Here is a 20,084-nt window from a genome sequence, read left to right as displayed (position 1 = left end):
TTTGTCATTTATTCTGCTATAGTAATTGGAGGGTGAGAGATTGATAGGTACATTGCATGTCAGCTATGGGGATGAGAAGGATGTTCGGCCTATTCCATATTTGATTAGCATCATACATTATTAAATACATTGAAATATTAATTTGAGCCCAAAGTATCTGATTATGCAGCCCCGCACTGCTGGATACAAGTAAGATCAAGTTTTGTGCAACACTTCTGAGGAAAAAACATATGGTCTGCATGGAATAGAGGCAATTCTATACTGAGTATAGGCATGAGGATTCCTACAGACACCTCCAGTGAAGTTCTGCAGGTGCACATAATGGAAAGTGGGAGTGGGTTTAGAGGCAAGCGGATGTGTTCTGTCCCCATGGCTGGTGTTCGACAATCAAGGCAAGCTCCAGTAGGCGTGCAGCAGATTTAGCGAGATAGAAGTTGGTTCTGTTGTTTTTATAGCTTCCTGTTATAATAAGGTTTTCAGTGTATTCAAACAACTTTTTTAGGTATGCATTAGGGGCATTTTTATTGACACACAAAACAGAGTGTAGCCATATTGCATACACTGTTTAAAAAAATGAACTGATGAAATTTCTGTTATCAGTACAGTATGTTTCCCTAAAACTGGTTTTAGATAAAAATCAATCTCACTCCCCTGTCATTTCCAATGTTATTGTTTGTTTTCAAAATGAAGTGCAGATAGTAATTGATAAACATCCTGTTGAGGTAAGGAATTGAAATAACTATTTCCTGTTTGAAAGCATTTCATGAGCAGTGAAATGCTTTGATTATACATGCAATTTTTTTCTTTTATAGCAAGATTCCATACAGTGGGTATATAACAGTATAGAGAGTGCACAGGAAGACCTTCAGAAAGCGAACTCCAAACCCCCTGGAGATGAGGGAGGAGATGTCTTTGACTGCAAAGTGGAAGGTGTGATCTTTATTTTTTGCATGTCATCCTTTAGAATTTCTTTCTGTTAGCAAGGAACATAGACATTTCTTCTTCCCACTAGGGAAACTAAAAGCAGACTACGGATTTTAATTTACATAAGGATTTATATGCAATTGCATATCTGACATAGAGGAGAGTTAAAAATACCATCACCCTATAATACTGTGTGAACTAGCTGAACAGTTCCTTGGATCCATGAGAAATTTTGTAGTATGGCACTTTCATTAAAATCTCATTCATTTGCATTCATAGGACATCTTATCCTATAAATTATCTGGATAACATTCACAAATAATAACAAAATAATTTAAGACTAATTAAGATTAATTCAAAGTTCTGTTGGATCACAAATAATGAGTCACATATCCTTCAGGATACTTTTCAGGCAAAAGTTATGAGTCTACAAGGATGATTAAGAAAATGGTTAATAGCTGACTTTCAATTAATTTTTCGGGGCAAATGCTGCCCTCAGAGTTGTATGTGTGTCTCTGGAGCAAGAATTCAGTCACTAGTGTTAGAATTCTACAATTTAACAAGTGTTTCCAACTTTCCATTCCTTTGTAAGAAAAGCGGAATGTCTCCCTTTACAACCAATGGGTTGTGTCATAGGACTATTCCAGCAGGCTTTCTCACACTTCATCTAACTCAAGCTTTAGTCAGCCCCAGACTTGAGTTTGTCTGAGTTTGAGTCACCTAGTTGGCAGCTGGGATTTCTTGATGTTCATTTCAATAGAAATTATCTAAAGATTGCTACTTCCATAGGGTCTGCAGTGATTGTTCTTTTATTTTGATTTAGGTCTGAAGCAGCCAAAACAAAACTAACTATATTAATGTTCTTTGCTGTAGAAGTAATTGACAAGTTTAACACAATGGCAATAATTGATGGGAGGAAGGACCATGTGAGTCTGACTATTGATAATGTTCATCTGGAATATGGAGTGGTTTATGAGTATGACAGTACTGCTGGAATAAAATGCCATGTGGTGGAGAAAATGATTGAACCAAAGGGCTTTTTCAGCTTGACTGCAAAGGTATGAGGCCTATGTAGAAAAATTACATTTTTATGTGTATTAATTTTGTATTATACTTAATTCCACTGAAGTCACATCTCCACTGAAGCCACATCTATCTGTTATCGATTGATAGGGTTATAAATATTTTATTTCAAGTCTAATATTTGCAGGTCACCTTTGTCCCGCTGACATTTTAAATCATGACTATGTACTCAATAAGCAAAATAAGTTATGTTGTGGTCATAAATTGAACATCTAAACTCAACAAATGCCAAAGAATTCTTTTTTGCTATTAAAAAAACTTCAAAGAAGTTCAGAGACTTATTGTAATTGAATCTCAAAACTTTTTGAAGGGTCCGGATATGAATTGTCACATAAAAATATTCAAGACCCCATTTTCAAATGGTCTGTAACCTGACCTCCAAAATTGCAGGTACAACTTTCTGAACTTAAGTTTCTGTGCATACACAAAAGTAGCAAGGTGCCTAGCTATTTTTTTTGCATATTATCTCCCTCTGAATAGACACAGAAAAATGCATCTGCAAAAACACAGATTAGGAAAATGTTGCACAAAAATTTTGAGGCTACTTTGGAAATTTTCACCTGAATACTTCCAAAGCCGCAAAAGTGGGACTTCTTATTAATAACATGGGAAAGATGGCTTAATTAGAGCTGTTGCATTTTACACCTAACTATTAATTATCAATTCATGTACGAATACAGTTTTTATTAATTCCTGTTTTGTCACTTACACAGTTACAGGCAAGGATAAATAAAAATTAAAGGCAAAACTTTGTAGAGTGAATTCAATTTCAGGTTATCTTTTCATTGATTAAATCATTGAACCACAGGGATGTTATTACTTGCTCTAATAATACAGTATGTAGAAGTGTTTGTAATTTAAATATTTTTTACTAATCTTGTATTTTCAGGATTAATTTTTCCACTGCCATACTCTGAATATTTGTAAGAAAAATAGAGCTTCCAGAACGCTGACTTTTGGCCTCAATTAGTACAACTACTTTATACTGAGTCAAGCCAGTTCAGGAATTGGTTGCAGATCTTCAAGGAACACCTAGGTGCTGCAGAAAGTGGGGCTGGTTAATCATTGTGTCTATCTTCCCTCTAAAAATACATCTACAATTAAGATGGGATGTAGACTACAGACACTGCCTGCCCAGCTAGCACAGGTCTAAATACCAGTGTAGACAGTGAGGCATGGCTTAGACGGGTAGAGTACCCTGCATACCTGAACCCTAGGGTGTATACCCTACGGCAGTGCTTCTCAAGCTATCTGATGTGAGGGACCGGCAATTTTTTTTTCCAATGTGTGCACAGACTGGCAGCCGATGGCTTGTGGACCGGCAGCGGTCCGCGGACCGCCACTTTGAGTAGCACTGCCCTACGGGACTCTGTATATGCTCAAGCAGTGCATGCCACATCTTAGCTGATATTTTTAGCAGTGTATTGTCCTACTGCCTCCCCCTGGTGGAACCTTTCCCTATTGCCTCCCTGCTGCTGGAGCCTTTCACTGCCACTTGTAGCTTCATGCCACAGTGAAAAATGTGGCACGTAGTTACATGTGTAGTGCCTGTACTCTACATGCCTCCATAAGTATAGACATAGTCTAAGTCAGTACTGACCACTGTCTCATTACGTATCAGGAATCACTGTGCTACTGCAAAAACTGGGCTTGATTCTTAACTGGATTGTACTGTGTGTAATTGTTTACACTTGTGCAAAATGGGTGTATAACACTACAAACTCAGAATGGTAGCATTTTACTTCTGCTTTACACTGATGTGAATGACTGCACCAAGTGTAGGTTAATCAAGAATCAGACCCCCTAATGTCTTTCATGTGGGATGTTAAACAGAGATTATGGTAGTTTAAAATGTCATGGCTCTTGATTCAAGTCCAACTTGAAATTTCAGAAAGTGGTTTCACATTCTACTAAAGTAAATTTCTCTGCACTTGCAGTTGGATATAATACTTTTCTTCATTTTCTTTCTTGTGTTGCTTTGCAGTGTTAAATAGTTGTATATTTCTTGTCAAAGGCAGCTATGTTTCAGTAGGGTGGGGAAGGGTCCCTTCTGCATTGCTTTCCTACACTGAGGAGGGATGAGGCTTAATTAGTGAAAGTTTGTAAAGCAGGTCAAGGTTCTCAAATGAAAGATACTATAGTAGTGCAGAGTTTTACCATTATTAAATATATAATGAAAATGTGATCCAAAGATCTGCAGAAGATTTGGTACTGTGTTTAAATAAACTTCATTATAGCAATAGAAGAAGCAAAATATTCTGAAGAAAAGTTTTGCATTATTAATTAGATCTGAGGAAACTGAAGCTTTTAATTATGGCCAAAGCAACTGGAAATCTTTAATTAATTTACTGACTGAGTACAGTAAAAGAGTTGTATCTTAATGAATATGATAATTATCAGCTCATCCCATCTATTTTGAACAAATAGTAAAAATGACTGAGCTGAGTTCTCATGTACGCTGATTTTGTGAGTCAGTGTCACATAATCTGTCAACAGGTTAGTTTTATTATAAATGTTGTAGCTGATAAATAATTGAAATGAATGCTTGCTAGCAGAAAATGTATTTCAAGAGAGACATAATGGTTACATTAAGAGTGATAGAACAAGTCCATAACCACACGTGGTCATGAAACACCTGTATGTAACGTGTATAGTTGGAGTTGCTATTACTAAGACAAGGAGTTACTAAAAGGAACCCTTTTCTCCCCAAGCATCATCCTTTCTAGTTACGCAGCATACCTAAAATGTTAAGGGACAATTGATTTTCAGGTTTTTTTGCTTGTAAATATCAGGACTGATAAGTAATGTTCATTTTAGTCATCTGACTTCATAATGTACTTCACAATGTACTGTCATTGTCTTTATTACTACAGATTCTCGAAGCACTGGCTAAAAGTGATGAGCATTTTGTGCAAAACTGCAACAGCCTGAATTCTTTAAATGAAGTAATCCCCACTGACCTCCAAAGTAGATTCAGTGTAATTTGCAGTGAGAAAATTGAGCATATCTACCGAAGAATCTCTAGTTATAAAAAGGTAAGGATCAGAAAATGTCTTGAAAGTCTGCTATTTCCTTGTTGTGGAAGAACCAACAAAAAGTAATGAATTTGAATGTCTATTAAACATTTTGGTTGCAATGACAAAACTGGTGATTAAATTTGACCCACCCAGATGCCTGAGTACCTAAACTGAGTAATTGCATAATTTTATTGTGATGGGGTATATAAACTGATGAGGAAGGTGCCAGAAGGTGCTAGTTCCACCCGTCTGGTTTTGTCAATCATGCATAATAGGTAGGAGGCCTTTAAAATGCAGGAAACTGCAGTCAGTTGGGGTGGAAGGAGCAGGACTGCTCTAGGTAGGAGACTGCTGTAGTGAGTCCTGGAGCCACCAGGGGAATACCCATCTGAGAGATCTTCACCCCCACCCTACCAGGGAGTGCAGTGAGCTCCCAGAGAGAGACTTAAGAAGTCTTGCAAGGGACAGGGGCCCCTTGTAACCAGTAAGGAACCAGGAGCTGGAGCTACCCAGTGCAAGTAACTGGGAGTGGTCAGTTTCTCCCAGCATCAGGGAGAAAAACCTCAGGAAGTCCTTTTCATATACATGTGCCCTTCATTGTGCCTTTCATTCATGGGATAAGTCTTATCCTGTCTTCGTCTTGTTGAGCATATAGATAGTAACCAACTTGTTAACCAGAAATTCTGTGTATTTCCTATGAAAGACCAAAAGCACTCTGTTTTGTAGCATTCACAAATCTAGTGAATTTTCAGAACTTACCCAATGTGAAGCGATATTAGTGATATTAAATTCTTATCATATTGCATGTTAATTTAAAATATAAAGTTGTTGTAATTTAACTCCTCACTTGCAGACTATAGTTTGAGTCAACCCTTTCCACCTTTCCTATTGACAGACTGCACTGTAAATTATCGGACAACTGTTAGCTAACCGTTGAGTTTGTAAATATGTCAAAAAGTGTATTGCATATTATAAGTAAATGAGTGAACACATTTCTTGAGTTTGGTCTGTAGTTTCATGCTACTTCTGTGTGACTAGTTTAACTAAGTTAGGCATAAACTAATCAAACCTTTGTCCATTCCCCCAAGTGAACCTGCATTTCTCTCCTCCTGACCTCTACTTTCCTCCCTCCCTTACCCCAATTATTTGTGAATTGTGGGGCCAATCTGAACTAGGTCTGATACCTCTCCTTTGAACTGTTTGCACCCTCTGTCATCTGGATCTAGGATGTGAGATTTGCAAACTGATCTGTTCTGGGATTTTGCAAGCAAAAATTCAAAATAGAGGTGAGAGGTTTAATGTGGACTCTAACAGACCCTGCATATTTCCGTGAAAAATTGGAGGAGGGATGGGACAGAGGTCGGGGGGGAGGGGGGAGTTGCTTCCTAGTGGGTAATGACCCTTTCTTAGGGTATGTCTACTCAGCAGCTGGGAGGGTGCTCCCTAATGAAGGTGGACAGCCCTTGTCCAGCTTGAGCTAGCACATTAAATATAGCAGTGTGGCTGCGGTGACATAGGTGGTAACTTGGGCTAGCTGCCCAAATACAATCCTGCTGAACCCCTGAGTACATATGTGGGTGGCTAGCCCAGGCTCCCACCAATGCTGTTGGAGTCATATTGCTATTTTTAGCATACTAGCTCGAGCAGAGCCATAGTGTGTCTGTCTACTTACACTAAGAAGCACCCTCCAAGCTGCTGGGTAGACATACCCCTGGAGACTTTGGCCAGTATAAGTCTAAATATCCAGACTTTCTTATGTCTATCTAAAGTGAACGTCAGGTTTCTTGAGATGGGAGCATCACTTATTTTAACCACGCAGTCAGAAATGTTGGTTTAGAGGTTAGGTAACTAATAGCTGTCTCATATACCTTTCCTGTTTCCTACTGTGAACTGAGTATGATCATAGTCTCTATGAACAAGAGTGAAGGACAAGAACAGCAAGAGTTTGAGTCTAGGTTGAAGTACAATGGCACAGCCATGTTGGAAAACTTCACAGAGCCTTTAATTGCAATATCTGCTTCTAGCCAGTGTAATCCGCACTTTCAGAAGCCTCAAACTCACTCTCACCAAAATCAATAAGCATGATGCAGGTTTATAGTTTAGCTCTTAATGACTGTTAGAAACGCTGTTAGAGTGTTCATATTCCAGGAATAGCTATACCCTTCTTTTGGCAAGATAAATGTAACCATAGTAACAAAAGTCTCTTAGAATGCCTTAGCTTTTCTGTAAGTTTCACTGTGAAAGTTTGAACTCTATAAATAGAAACCCAGTGGCTTTCTGCAGTTCCTGTTATTTCAGAATATTTTGCTTGTAATACACTTTGAGTTCAGTGCCATGGGCCACAGATGTTTCTCAATACATGTATGAAAATAAGTTTGAACTTCACTTATGACCTGATTAAATCATAACCAGGCATTTGGTCTCTGTGGAACAGGATGTGTGGGAGATTCAAATATGAAATATGTACTGCTTGGAGGAACATTTTTACCATTAAATGTTCTTAGTGCCTTCTTAATTCTTGGTACATTCTTCAGTTTTAAACAATTCCATAATTGGACTTTGTGTAATCTCCAGGATCCTGTCCTAGATACAAATATTTAAGTATAATTCATTAGTTGAATCCTGGTTGTACAAAAACGTTTATCAAGCTTACACAGAGTCAGTAGCATCACAAGTAAACACACGTTTAAATCCCAGTACATAAAGCTACCACTTTATGGGTGGTGTGGGAGGGGATATAGTTTGACTCAGTTAAAAAGATACTTAAAGCCAGATAATCAGCGAAATGTACATGGACATTTAATTGGGTAAGCACTTTGAAAGGTAACTTTTAAAAATATTCGGATGCATGAGCCTAATGATCAGCATTGTTTAGTAAGGTATGTGCCCTGCTATGCAATATTTTAACTGGAGATGAGATATGATTAAAATACTGGCTACTTGCAGGTGATGATGGATGTTCCCACTAAAATCTCCCCTGACTCTAGGCTGTGAATTGAAAGGGGGGATACATGTTTTCACATAAATCCATAAATCCTAAGCCAGTTGTGTTTCACATCATGTGGTCACCTAATTTAAGATTTTATAATGGTCTTGCCATCATGATTGTGATCTAATTCTCTGAAGTAACACTACTAGGGAAAGGGGACAAAAAATAGTTACAGGAATGAACAGAAGATGGAATCTTCATTGATTCAGAGGAACACTGTAGAAGTAAAATAGATGTACTGCCTGTGGGTCAATGAACATCCCTGCACTGTGTTTCAATGTCATTTTTCAAAGATTTATTTCTTAGAAGTCTGTCTTATTTAACCAGTACTTCAGTTTTCAAAGTTGAGGCATTTTCTAATTCCCAAGTATAGCAAAGTCTGTAAAATATGGACATTGTAGTTTGTTTTATTGTCATTTTGCAGCAACTTCATTCTCAATGTGATAAATTCATAATTTTAGCTTCCAGTTTTATACTTATTAGAAACTAAACTAAAGCAAATATCTGAGAGTGTTTTTAGAACGCACACTTGAAAATACCTGAAATTTGCTATGTTTGTAATATTGAAAATGGTAGACCCTAGGGACCTTCCATACTTTCTGGAGCTCATCCTCAGAAGCACAGAACTTCAAATGGGACTAATATTGAGACATTTGAAAGAAAATAAATTGCTTAAATCCTTATTAGAAATCTATTTATAACTTGCAAAAATTACCCATAATTTGTCTTAAAAATAAAAACCTAAAATCAGAAGGAACTCCTTACCTCCTCCCAAAAGATGGAAATTTGAAAGGTTAGGCAGAATGCCTAAAGCATTTTTAAGTTTTGTTTTCCAACTGGCTACCTGTGCACAGAAAACTATTAATCAGAACGTTCTTCTCTTTCTTACTTCTAGTTTTCACGAGTGTTAAAAAATAGAGCATGGCCTACCTTTAAACAGGCTAAGTCAAAGATCTCACCACTTCACAGCAGCGATTTCTGTCCAACCAACTGCCATATCAATGTAATGGAAGTCTCTTATCCTAAAACCTCAACTTCTCTTGGTAGTGCCTTTGGTGTGCAGCTAGACAGCAGAAAGCATTCTTCACAAGAGAAAGAAAACAAAAATAGTGAGCAAGGTAAGCCAGAATGCCCACCTATACTTGAACGAAGCATATCTACCAACTCTCCTAGTTTATAGTTTTCAGATTTAACCAGTTCCGGGCACTATCTCAATATTAAACATAAGGACACTCCACTAAGAAATGGCTATATATTGTTAGTATGGACTTGCTTATAAATTTATAAGAAATGCTTGACATAATTGTGTACTAACTCTTTCCTTTCCTTTCCTTACATGGCACACTAATATGCAAAATTATAAGTCCCTCCTTTTTACCAAGAACAGATTAGCTAATTTTTCCACATTTATACTTCCAACATTGAATTTGTAAGATAAAATATGAAAAATTAATATTTTAATCAGGTAATTATTTCCAGTTATACGTTTGCCTTATAAAAGTAATTTGTGTTGAAAGATAGAAGATGTTAACTTGACATTATTTACATCACATGCAGGTAAATTGAGTCCCATGGTTTACATACAACATACCATTACCACCATGGCAGCTCCTTCAGGACACTCCCTAGGTCAACAGGAAGGCCATGGTCTGAGATATCTGTTAAAGGAAGAGGACTTAGAAACACAAGATGTCTATCAGAAATTGTTGGGCAAATTGCAAACTGCACTGAAAGAGGTGGAAACGTGTGTCGCTCAGATAGATGAGTAAGTAAATGATACCATCTGTATATGCCTTTAATGTCCCATGGGATATACTGATAAATCAAATGTGGGCATTCCAAACTATGGATGCATAAACTTGCCTGGTCTAATCTGAACCCATCTGAACGTTGTTGCATGAGATCAGCAGAAGCAGTCCCTGTTCATATTCAAGTAGAGGTACAACGGTCCAATGAATTTAAGCGCAGACAATTTTGAACTTTGTTCTCTCTTGCTCTCTTTTTTCTTTCTTTCTGAGCCTGACATAGTTTTTGCTTTGCTTCATTGAACCACTATAGCTTTTCTCTTGGATGTGGAAACAGTAACTGTTTGGGGGGCGGAAGAAGAGGCAATATGAGATCCATGTTGTCTCTCAGACTTCACTAGGACAGAAAACAAGAGCAAAGGAACAAAATATATTTTTTATTTCAGTTTTGTGGCACTACTGAATGGCTTTAAATTTAAACCTAAATTTGATAAAAATACAAATACTAGAAGCTTTTTTTAACAAATAATTTAGATTCACTTAGTCAGCAAGAGCTAATATTCAATGATTTCCCAGGAGCAGAAATACTTGGAACTAGAACAGCTGCTTCCAAGACCAGTAAACTTTTCTAAGGACTGGTCCTCGATCAATGCTCAGGAAGAAAAATAATCAATACCTCCTTTGGAGGTAAGCAGTGATATACATCTTGTTTCCAAAGGGCTAAACTGTGTTTTCTCTCTCCCCCCCCCCCCGCCCCAAAATGTGTGCTGTATAGTGTAACAGGTTTGAAGTGGTTAAATGAAAGTAAATACAGCTTTGGGTTTGCAAAAGAATGTAAGAGATAAATCTCCACTCCCCATGTCTTTACACATAATTTAACTAATTAATTTAGCAAATCAGAAATAAAATCTTTTCATTGCTGATGGGCACAAAAATAAAGCAGCAGCGTTATAATGTCTTAAAATTGTCAGTCTTCTTTAAAGTTATAAAATGATCAATAAGTTTTGTATCTGAAGGCTCAATTAATATTTCAGTAGTTTCTGTTTACTTAGGCTATCATTGGTTTCCCCTTTGCTCCCTAGAGTTTGCATAAAGCCTCAGGGACTTCTGAGCTGTCTTTGATACGAGCGTGAATGTGCTATCTATAAGAATATATAAATTTTGTGGGTCACACAGTTGCAAACGTAAACAGTACACGAGAATCTGGATTAATGTTTTTCTTCATTAACAGAGTCTCTGTACATTGAACTGGTAGGAAAACCTATATAAGGGGCAAAGATTTATTTTAAAGGTTTTACACTTTACTGACTCTAAGCATCAGACTTTTCATCTTTATTCCCTGTGGACTTTGACTGCACTGCACGAGTTTGATTGTCTTGGAGGAAAGTAGTGCTGTACAGGAAGCAGGATACCCAAGTGGCCTACTTAAAAGCTCCAAACAGGAATAATGGGAAAGATGGAGGCCAGGATAGTCTGGGTGTGAACTGTTAATACAGTACACCATATACTGCTTACAACACATCATGACCATTAGTTCTTAGGGTGAAAGAGGGAATGTTAAGAAATAAAACACATAAAATAATACAAAATAATTACATCATTCTGTTTGAATCAAAATATTCAAATGTGTTCTTTAATAACCGTGTGTGTGTGTGTATATATATATATATGTACATTTAAACAAACTGATCCTTCAAGTTTACAACTACTGCAGAATTCTTGTTCTTAGATTTGCTTTATGGTGTAAAAATAAAATTAAAATCAATATTTGCTGAATTGTTTACTATTTATTATTATTACTGTGATTGGTTTCCAATGTACTCGGTACTGTATAAACAAAAGATGTTCAGGGAAAAAATCTGTGTCACAGCAATTAATTTTAGGGATTGAGAATGCTATACAAAAAATGATCAAATGATTTCTTCAGAAACTCTGGATGAAATCCTGGGCCTGTTGAATCAGTGGCAAAACTTTCATTAACTTCAACAGGGCCAGATTTCATCATGTGTGTGAGAGAGAGGGAGATTATGCTTAATATATAGTACAAATTATATGCTCCTAGTGGTACAGAAAATTAACATTATAGGGATAATCTACATTCTGATATTGTGCCTCTCAAATGATGATTTTTAAACCTTTGAAGAACTACTTAAATCTCAATCAGTTTCTTAGACAATATATTATTTATGTACACTCAAAGATTTTATGGCTTAACATTAAGTTAGTTTTTTAAATGTTGTGTTACACAGAATGTCTAAAACCATTGTGTTAACAGAATTCTGAGTGTGAACGAAAATATGTTCATTCAGAAAAAATCACGTCCCTATATGGCAATCAGTCAGGGTGTGCTGAGTTTGGGGAACAAAACTTTGCAAAGCAGTTTGGAATTGCATTGATTTCAAGTAGATTATATTCATCAAGGCAGTGGAGAGATTAGTAGTTTGGTACTGATGTGGCTCTGTAGCTGAACAAAATTATTAGGTAAGTTATTATCTTGTCATTAGTGTTTAGAATTGGTATATGCTACTTTCCTCAGTTAGACCTGTGCGAATCTCACAAAACGGGATATAAAATTTTACGGTGCTTTTAATCAGAAATGTCCTTCGTTAATTTTGATTGATAAAATGCCTTTAGCATCAGTGATTTATTGTGTAGGTAGGTTTCAGAGTAACAGCCGTGTTAGTCTGTATTCGCAAAAAAAGAAAAGGAGTACTTGTGGCACCTTAGAGACTAACCAATTTATTTGAGCATAAGCTTTCGTTATTGTGTAGGTAGAGAGTGTAAAGAAGGGAAATTGTATAAACTGCCTTTTAAAAACCAAAGAGGATATTTTCAGTCTCACGAATACAAGTGTTTTGCAGTTGCTCTTTAGAACTAAAATTTTAGAGGTAAAGATGTCATATGTAAAGATATGATATCACCTACACTTGTGTCCTTGACATATATTTGATCTTGGGTTAGAAGCAGAGCACTTGACAACACTACCAAGCCAACCGTGGTGACAGCTGTTACTTAACAACCACAGTATAGTATAGGGATACAATTCAAAGCTTTTAAACTATTTTTGAACATAGCCCGGCAACTGCTAATTTAAAAGATAGCTAGAAAGGACTTGTTGCAGAAGTATAATGCTGCATCTAATTTTTTGTTCAGATGTAATTAATGTTAATCTTCCTTTGCACTTTTGATTTCCAGTAACTGGAATGAAAATAACATTGCATATATTAGTTTTTTCTTTCAGAAAGTCTATTAGAACATTTGTTTCACAGGATAAAGATGAATAACTATATAGTAGTATGACATTCATTGTGGTATTTGTACATGTTCAGGTGTAAAAATTTCCACAGCTTTTGGGTGTCAATTGATCACATCAAGTTTCAAATGGTGCTCTACATAGAGGCTTGTGGATAAGTACAATAGAACCCTGTTTATCCGACCCTCCACTATCTGGCTCTCTGTATTAACCGAACAACCAGTGCACACAGGTCCAGAAGTAAGCGATCTCTCCTCTGGCTGCTAGATGACGTTGCAGCCTTGCACTTTCTCATTCTCCAGATTATCTGAATTTTTTATTTATCCAATCTGGCCCTAGTCCCAATTAGATAAGATAAATGGGGTTCTGCTGTAATCAAATTAATAATGGTATGATTCAGAGAGGTGCTCTCCATAAACATGATAGCACAGCACTACCTAATTGGTCATGGCAAATCAAGTGACACATCACTTTATTTGACCAGTTATGGTGGTGTGGTCATTTGGAATGTTGATGAAGGTACGGACTTTAAAATAAAATTTCCTAGAACCTTTTATTAGAATAGGGTGGAATGACACATGAAAGCTAGTAAATTGGGTACCATAATCATTTAGTAAGTAATTACCTGTTTTTGCACAGAGAAATGTTTCCTGCAGTTCATTTCCTAGTTTTGCATATGCAAGTGTATGGTTTTATGTTTATAATTAGTCACCAAAAGTTCAAGGATATACTATGGTAACTTTTTTTCCCCAAGAAGAATAATTGGTTTATTGCAAGACTTACTGTTTTGTATTGCTGTTGTGTTGCTTTGATTGAAGCATGATTTTGACTCATTAAACTTTTGTTGTTGTTTTTTACAGTAGTGTCTTTTATTTATTTATTATTTTTTTGCTTTAGTTGGCCATAATTTTACAATGGACATGAGTCTGAATTAAAAAACAGGTTTTGTGGCCTTTTCATAGGAACAAAATAATGGAAAAGAACAACAGAGAAATGTAGTGTTGCATATTGGACGACAATGATGATTATCATCAGCTTACTTTTGAAAAAATGCCTTCATCCCGATTAATTTTGTCACATTGCAGCCTTCTCTCTTCAATAACCTATTCTCCCAAATCAGAACGTAAAACACCCGAGCCCTTAATACCAGCAGACAGTGACAATGAAAAGGGAGAAAGGAATGGGAAAAGGGTCTGTTTCAATGTAGCAGGTGATGAGCAGGAAGATTCTGGTCATGACACCATCAGCAACAGGGATTCATACAGGTGATTTTACTAATAACCTTTTTTATTTCAATCCGTCGGCTATAGCAGCATAAGGTGCAGCATTGTAGATTTTCAAAATGGCTTTAAAGAATATCAGAATACAATGGTTATTACTTCTTGTAAAGGGAGAATTTTATATTTTAGTAATCAAGATGGATTACTTTCTACTGTAAACAAGTCTTTTCCTGTAATAATAACTAGAGATGGACCTTTACGAGAACTCTGGATCTGAATATCCCAAGAGGATCATAGCCAGAACTGGATCCAGAAATGGATCCATTTGCCAGGTTCTGATTCAGTCTGCTGCAGAACATAGAAACAGACAGTTTGGGCTATGGTGTTCTGTAGTGGAATTAGGCCCAAACAAACCCCAAAATGTTTGTCATTTTGAGTCAGATGCCAGATCTAATCTCAATCACAGTTAATACAAATACAATCTGAATACAAATCTGAACCCCAAAATTTAACTCTGGTAACATCCCAGTCTAAACATTGCTGGATCATCCTATCTCTAGTACTAACAATAATAAAAGCTTTACTATGGAATTAAAATATATAATACTTTGAAAAGGAAGCAGTATTCATAGCAACTGTGGACATTTTCCAGTACTTAGAATGAAGAATGGATTATGTAAATGCACTTGATGTATATTCAGTTTAATTTCACTTTGCAATTAAAACAAAATTATTTCTATATTACTAGGGTCAAAAAGCAAAAAGTCTCTAAGAATGGTGGAATAGTAGCAGCACTCTTTGTTATTTTGAAGACCAATTTCATGAGCTAACATTTGATTACTGCAGCATGGCTGGTATGAACTTGCAGTTTGGTGTCTGAAGTGGAAGGAACTAAATGCTTCTTAGATCATCTGCTTTAGTCTGATCCCAGCCTTCTGTAATCTTTTTAACATGTGTGTAAAAAATACCCCCCAAACAAACAAACAAAAAACCCTCAGATTCCCATGCACATAATACCAATCATTAGTGCAACTGTCAGTTATGACAGTGGATTTTTTAAAAATATTATCTAATGTAGTTAAATGAACAACCAGCAAATTCCAATAAATCACTGTAAATGCAATTGAAATGTTAGAAAAAATACCACACCCTGTCTCTGTGTGAGAGCAGACATTATGGGAAATGTAGGACATTTTCATTTATTGGTTGTGATCTTATGCAAACTTCTATTAAACACTACAATACAATACTTATGCAGAAATATATAGCTAAGAAGTGGTTAAATCTGATTTTCCCCCATGTTTTATTTTTTTGTGCTTTGTTCAGTTCAGTTTTAAATGACCCTAGTGATGAGCTTTCCACCATTCTCCCCTGGGAGACTTTTCCACAGTCTGTTAGAGCGCATCATCAGAAAATATTTCTTAATATCCAGCCAGAAATTCTCATTTCTCTTAGGGACTCTATTCTAGAAACATTTTGTTACCAACATGGTTTCAGTCATTTAGTGGACAGCACCCTAAATTATATACCCCTCATACCATCCAAAAATGCTCTTCCCTCTCTGTGCTATTAATGTATATGTAAACAATATATAAATATAATAATCATATAAAATGGAGTCCCATTTTATGAACTTTGTCATGCATGATATGAAGTAGGGCATGCATTTGGAACTCTGCAGCCATTTTAAACTAAATGCGTTTATAGAATAGAATTTAGAATCATAGAGTTTAAAACTGGGAGGGACTGGCCGACCATCTAGTCTGACCTCTTGTGTATCACAAGCTGCCAAACACCCCTCAGCCACCCCCATACCAACCCCAACAGCCAGAATTAGACCAAAGTATTACAGCTCTCAGGAGACTCAGCTATTATGTGCCACTGGCAGAGAATAAGGGACTGAGATGCATCAAAGCCCAATGCCCCTGTAATTGCAGGAAATTGATTGAGAGGTACCTTGATGATGAGTTTCTCTTACATTCATGGGACATTGTGGACTCTCTCTAGATAATTACTTTAACACCTGAAAACTCTTACATTTAAACCAAATACTCGGTTGCTGATTAGATGATGTGGCTGACTTGGTTGCTGTTACAGCCTGTGGGTTCAAATCCATTTGGAAATATGTTTACAACAAAATCGTAGATTTTTTCCCCTCTGTGTGATATGGATGAATTCATTCTCACTCCTTGTAGAGAAACACAAATTTGGGGTAAAAAAAAAAATCATGACTGTACAGTGATGTGGTATTTTTGTTACTGCAGAGAAGTCTCCATATAATCAGATACAGGGAGAAGTAAAATCCCCACCACTACCACCTGCCCCCTACTCTATTTACACAGGAAACCTGATCCTGCAACTGGATTCAGATGAGTAGACTTTTGTACTCACAGAGAGTTCCAGAGAAGTCACTGGGGCTTTATGCAGGTTCAGAAGTCCACCAGCACTTATCCTATTGCACTGCCAGTAGCTCATAAACCATGGTTTGGTTAAAGGGAGAAAATTGTCATTTTTAATCTTGTTGTTTAATAGTTTAATTATTTTCATAACCTAATTATGAATACTGTCTGCAAGTCTTAAACCAGCATGCTTCATCATTTATAAGAGTTATGGGGTAGGTAGGTGTACAGAATTTAAATGTGGAGAAATTAACACATTTGAGGCCACATTTCCAAAATCAGCCACTCATCTGCATGAAAAGTTACTTGATTTGTATGTGGAATTGTATATTTTCAATGTGAAACTACTTGTTCACACGCATGAGGTGGGGACAACTGAAGCATCTATTCTGAGAATCTAGCCTTCAGAGTCTTATCAGAAACAAATAGTAGTTCCTGCATATTTTGTATGATGTCATAAACTTAAAGTCAAGGGTAGAGCATTGTAAAAGACCTCGGCAAGAGAGGAAAGTTTAAGAAAAAGGAAAGGCACTATACTTTTTGTGCTTTGATATAGTACCTGTACATCATGACATACTATTTTGTTTTGTTTTTCAAGTGATTGCAATAGCAACAGGAACTCCATTGCCTCATTCACCAGCATTTGCAGTAGCCAGTGCAGTTCTTACTTTCACAGTGATGAAATGGACTCAGGTAAGATTAAAAAATACTCTACAAATTCCTCTATTCGTTCCTCTGGAGATAGTTCTTGTTTGTTTTATTCATAGGCATGTCTGCCTTCATCATGGTAAGTGGCAAGAGTGTAACATTTCACTTCTGTTTAGTGTATGTTGCACTTTTAGCCTTTCTGTATAACAAAGCCAATTTTCCAATCCAGCTGAAAATATAGTGGATTAGAGAAAGATGTCAGAGACTCATTTTAACCAGCTTTCCACTTTGGCCTGGGCAATGCATTATGTTGCTCAAAAGAAGAGGAATTTTACATAAAAGGGAGTTCTGTCTCAGACAGGAGACAAGACTCTGAATACAAAATACCACTGTATACAAATGCTGGGGAGAGTAAGACCGCAGAAAGGCACACTCACCATAATGTTCTATTCTATGTCAAGGTTGAACAAATTTAATTTAAATAATCATAGATGCAAATTCTTACCTATTTGCCACTTGATAGTTCCTTTTTAGTTTTAATGCGATATTTATCCCTCTTTAAAAACTACTGAACTATCAGAGCCATTTCATTAGCAATAGCATTAAGATTGTGAAATATTTGCAGGGTCCTTATAAAAATGTTAGGTCAGTGCATTCAGTGACTCTGGTCTAGGTGGTATAAATAGCTAGCTGATATTTCAGCGATCTTGCATTTTTCTTTCAGAGAACTGTGGTCTAGTTGGTGGAACACAGATCAGGGACACCTGATTCCTAGGTTCTGTTCCCAACTTTTACAATATGGCTTGGGCATTTTGCTTAAAGTTTCTGGTCCTTAGTGTATACAAAGGTACAAATAATACAATAGTTACCTACTTCACAAAGGGTGATGTGTGATTTATTGTACAGATGCCATTTTGTTATTGTTGTTTACTTTTGCTACATTATGAAAATAGTATACAAAAGAATCTCACAGATTAGTGTAAAGTGCTAAATAAAGAAGGTTCTAAAAGCTTAAGCATCAGCTTATATGCATAGCAGAGTAGCCCAGATCTGTATGATTTTGAAAAGTATGATGAGACCTGAATTATGATTTAAAATATTTTACACACAGGTGATGAACTTCCCTTAAGTGTTCGCATTTCTCATGATAAACAGGACAAACTTCATAGCTGTTTGGAGCATCTTTTTGGTCAGGTATGAGATTTTTTTCTTAGACTGCTTAACAGTATTGGTCTATATTCAAACCATCAGGGAAAAACTGGCTGCAGCAAGTGGGGTTTTTTTTTTCTGCTTCCGCTTTCCACTGTTTACTTGAATGATATGTATTTATTCTTTATCCTTTCCAGGGCTACTAACCCAGAATTACTGAAGAGAACGTTCCTTAGATTTATCCTCACAAATTTTCTAGTCTTGTGTTGTTAGCTACAGCCAAAATTTAAATTAGTTACAAACAAATATAAAGTAATCATTTTTTCACTATTCATTTTTTCTCATTCAGAGCAGATCTTTCTAAAATTGCTATGAAAAAGGCAAGCCACTCACAGAACTTTGATCCTAACAGGTAGATTCAATTGTCAATCTTCTGAAAGGACCAGCTGTAATGAGGGCCTTTGAACAAACCAAGTTCTTCACGCCAGGTCGAGGCCTGCAAGGTAACATTTAAAGCTAACTACTAAAATCAACAGGTGGCACAAAGAGATACAGGGCACATTTGTATGAATATATAGTATTTGATTTGGATGTTAAAGAACAACCCAATCCTGTCTGTTCATGTTATGTTCTGGAATAATTGCCATTCAAAATTTTTATTACATAGCTATTACTATTTTTAGCTGGTCCATTTTCACTTTCCTTGCATAAGGCATTTAGGTTTTCTTGAAAGTTAAGCTGAAATTACAGCCTGTGAATTGAATATAAAACTGCTGAGGCTTTGAAGCAAAAAACAGTGTTAACATATTACAAGTGTTTTTCTGATTCATGTTATTTCTGTCCTAGCAACCGAAGCACTTTCTGATTATATTTAACTATTTTTTTCTGGCCTTTTCTATCTTTGTGGATATTTTCTTCTTGTAAAATTGTACTTCATAAATAATAAGCAACACTTCAGTGTGAATTCTTATTCTAAATATTAATTATTTAAAATCATTCTAGGTGCAATTTGTGCCCCTGATCTTGCTGAGAGTTATGTACAGGATTAACTTTGGGTCTACAACATGCTTCTATATGTGTAGGTCCAAAGTTAATCATATACATAAGTGTTAAGTCTAAACTTAAACGTGTGTGAAGTGTTTGCAGGATTAGAGCCATTTAGCAGGATTGATACACTTTTAAAAATTGCTACTGAAAGGCTTTTTGGGTGAACTGAGTTTGAAAAAAGACTGTATGGGAGATTGGGAAATACAACTGAATGTTGTGTGGGTAACAGAAATAATGCTACTATAAAATGCTTTGGTTTCTGAGTTAGTGTCAACATATACAACTTTCAACAAATAAAATGCATTAATTATAGAGGGTCATTGATCAGATCCTTAGCTTTCATAAATGAGCATAGCTCCACTGAAGCCAGTGAAGCTACACCCTTATATGCCAGCTTGTTATCTGACCCTCTGATGCATCATGCCCTTCCACTCACTGACCCTGCAGTGAGTCTGCCCAGAAGTTAATAAAGACATAGTGAGATTTCTTTCTAGCAAATATTTACATTTTTAGAACCTTTAAAGTTGTTTGTAGGGAAAGGTTGGTATGACCCACAGATGGCATTTATGCACACCAATATTTTTCATTGTTTTCAGTCTGAATGCCTCGC

The 20,084-nt window shown here is 36.4% G+C and overlaps 1 protein-coding gene across 2 annotated transcripts in view; it reads left to right on the top strand.

Annotated features, from left to right (window-relative positions):
• Positions 1-20,084, top strand: part of PREX2 (phosphatidylinositol-3,4,5-trisphosphate dependent Rac exchange factor 2) — a 289,511-nt gene that overhangs the window by 160,509 nt on the left and 108,918 nt on the right. For both annotated transcript variants that reach the window (XM_074944267.1, XM_074944268.1), the window contains 9 exons: positions 813-930; positions 1,798-1,982; positions 4,881-5,042; positions 8,909-9,131; positions 9,571-9,778; positions 14,097-14,276; positions 17,229-17,323; positions 18,390-18,472; positions 18,840-18,930. In XM_074944267.1, coding sequence (XP_074800368.1) covers positions 813-930; positions 1,798-1,982; positions 4,881-5,042; positions 8,909-9,131; positions 9,571-9,778; positions 14,097-14,276; positions 17,229-17,323; positions 18,390-18,472; positions 18,840-18,930 — 1,345 coding nt within the window. The remainder of the gene's footprint in view (positions 1-812; positions 931-1,797; positions 1,983-4,880; positions 5,043-8,908; positions 9,132-9,570; positions 9,779-14,096; positions 14,277-17,228; positions 17,324-18,389; positions 18,473-18,839; positions 18,931-20,084) is intronic.

This window comes from Natator depressus, chromosome 2, assembly GCF_965152275.1.
Source record: "Natator depressus isolate rNatDep1 chromosome 2, rNatDep2.hap1, whole genome shotgun sequence".
NCBI classification, from domain to species: Eukaryota; Metazoa; Chordata; order Testudines; family Cheloniidae; genus Natator; species Natator depressus.
This window is presented reverse-complemented; position numbering and strand designations above follow the sequence as displayed.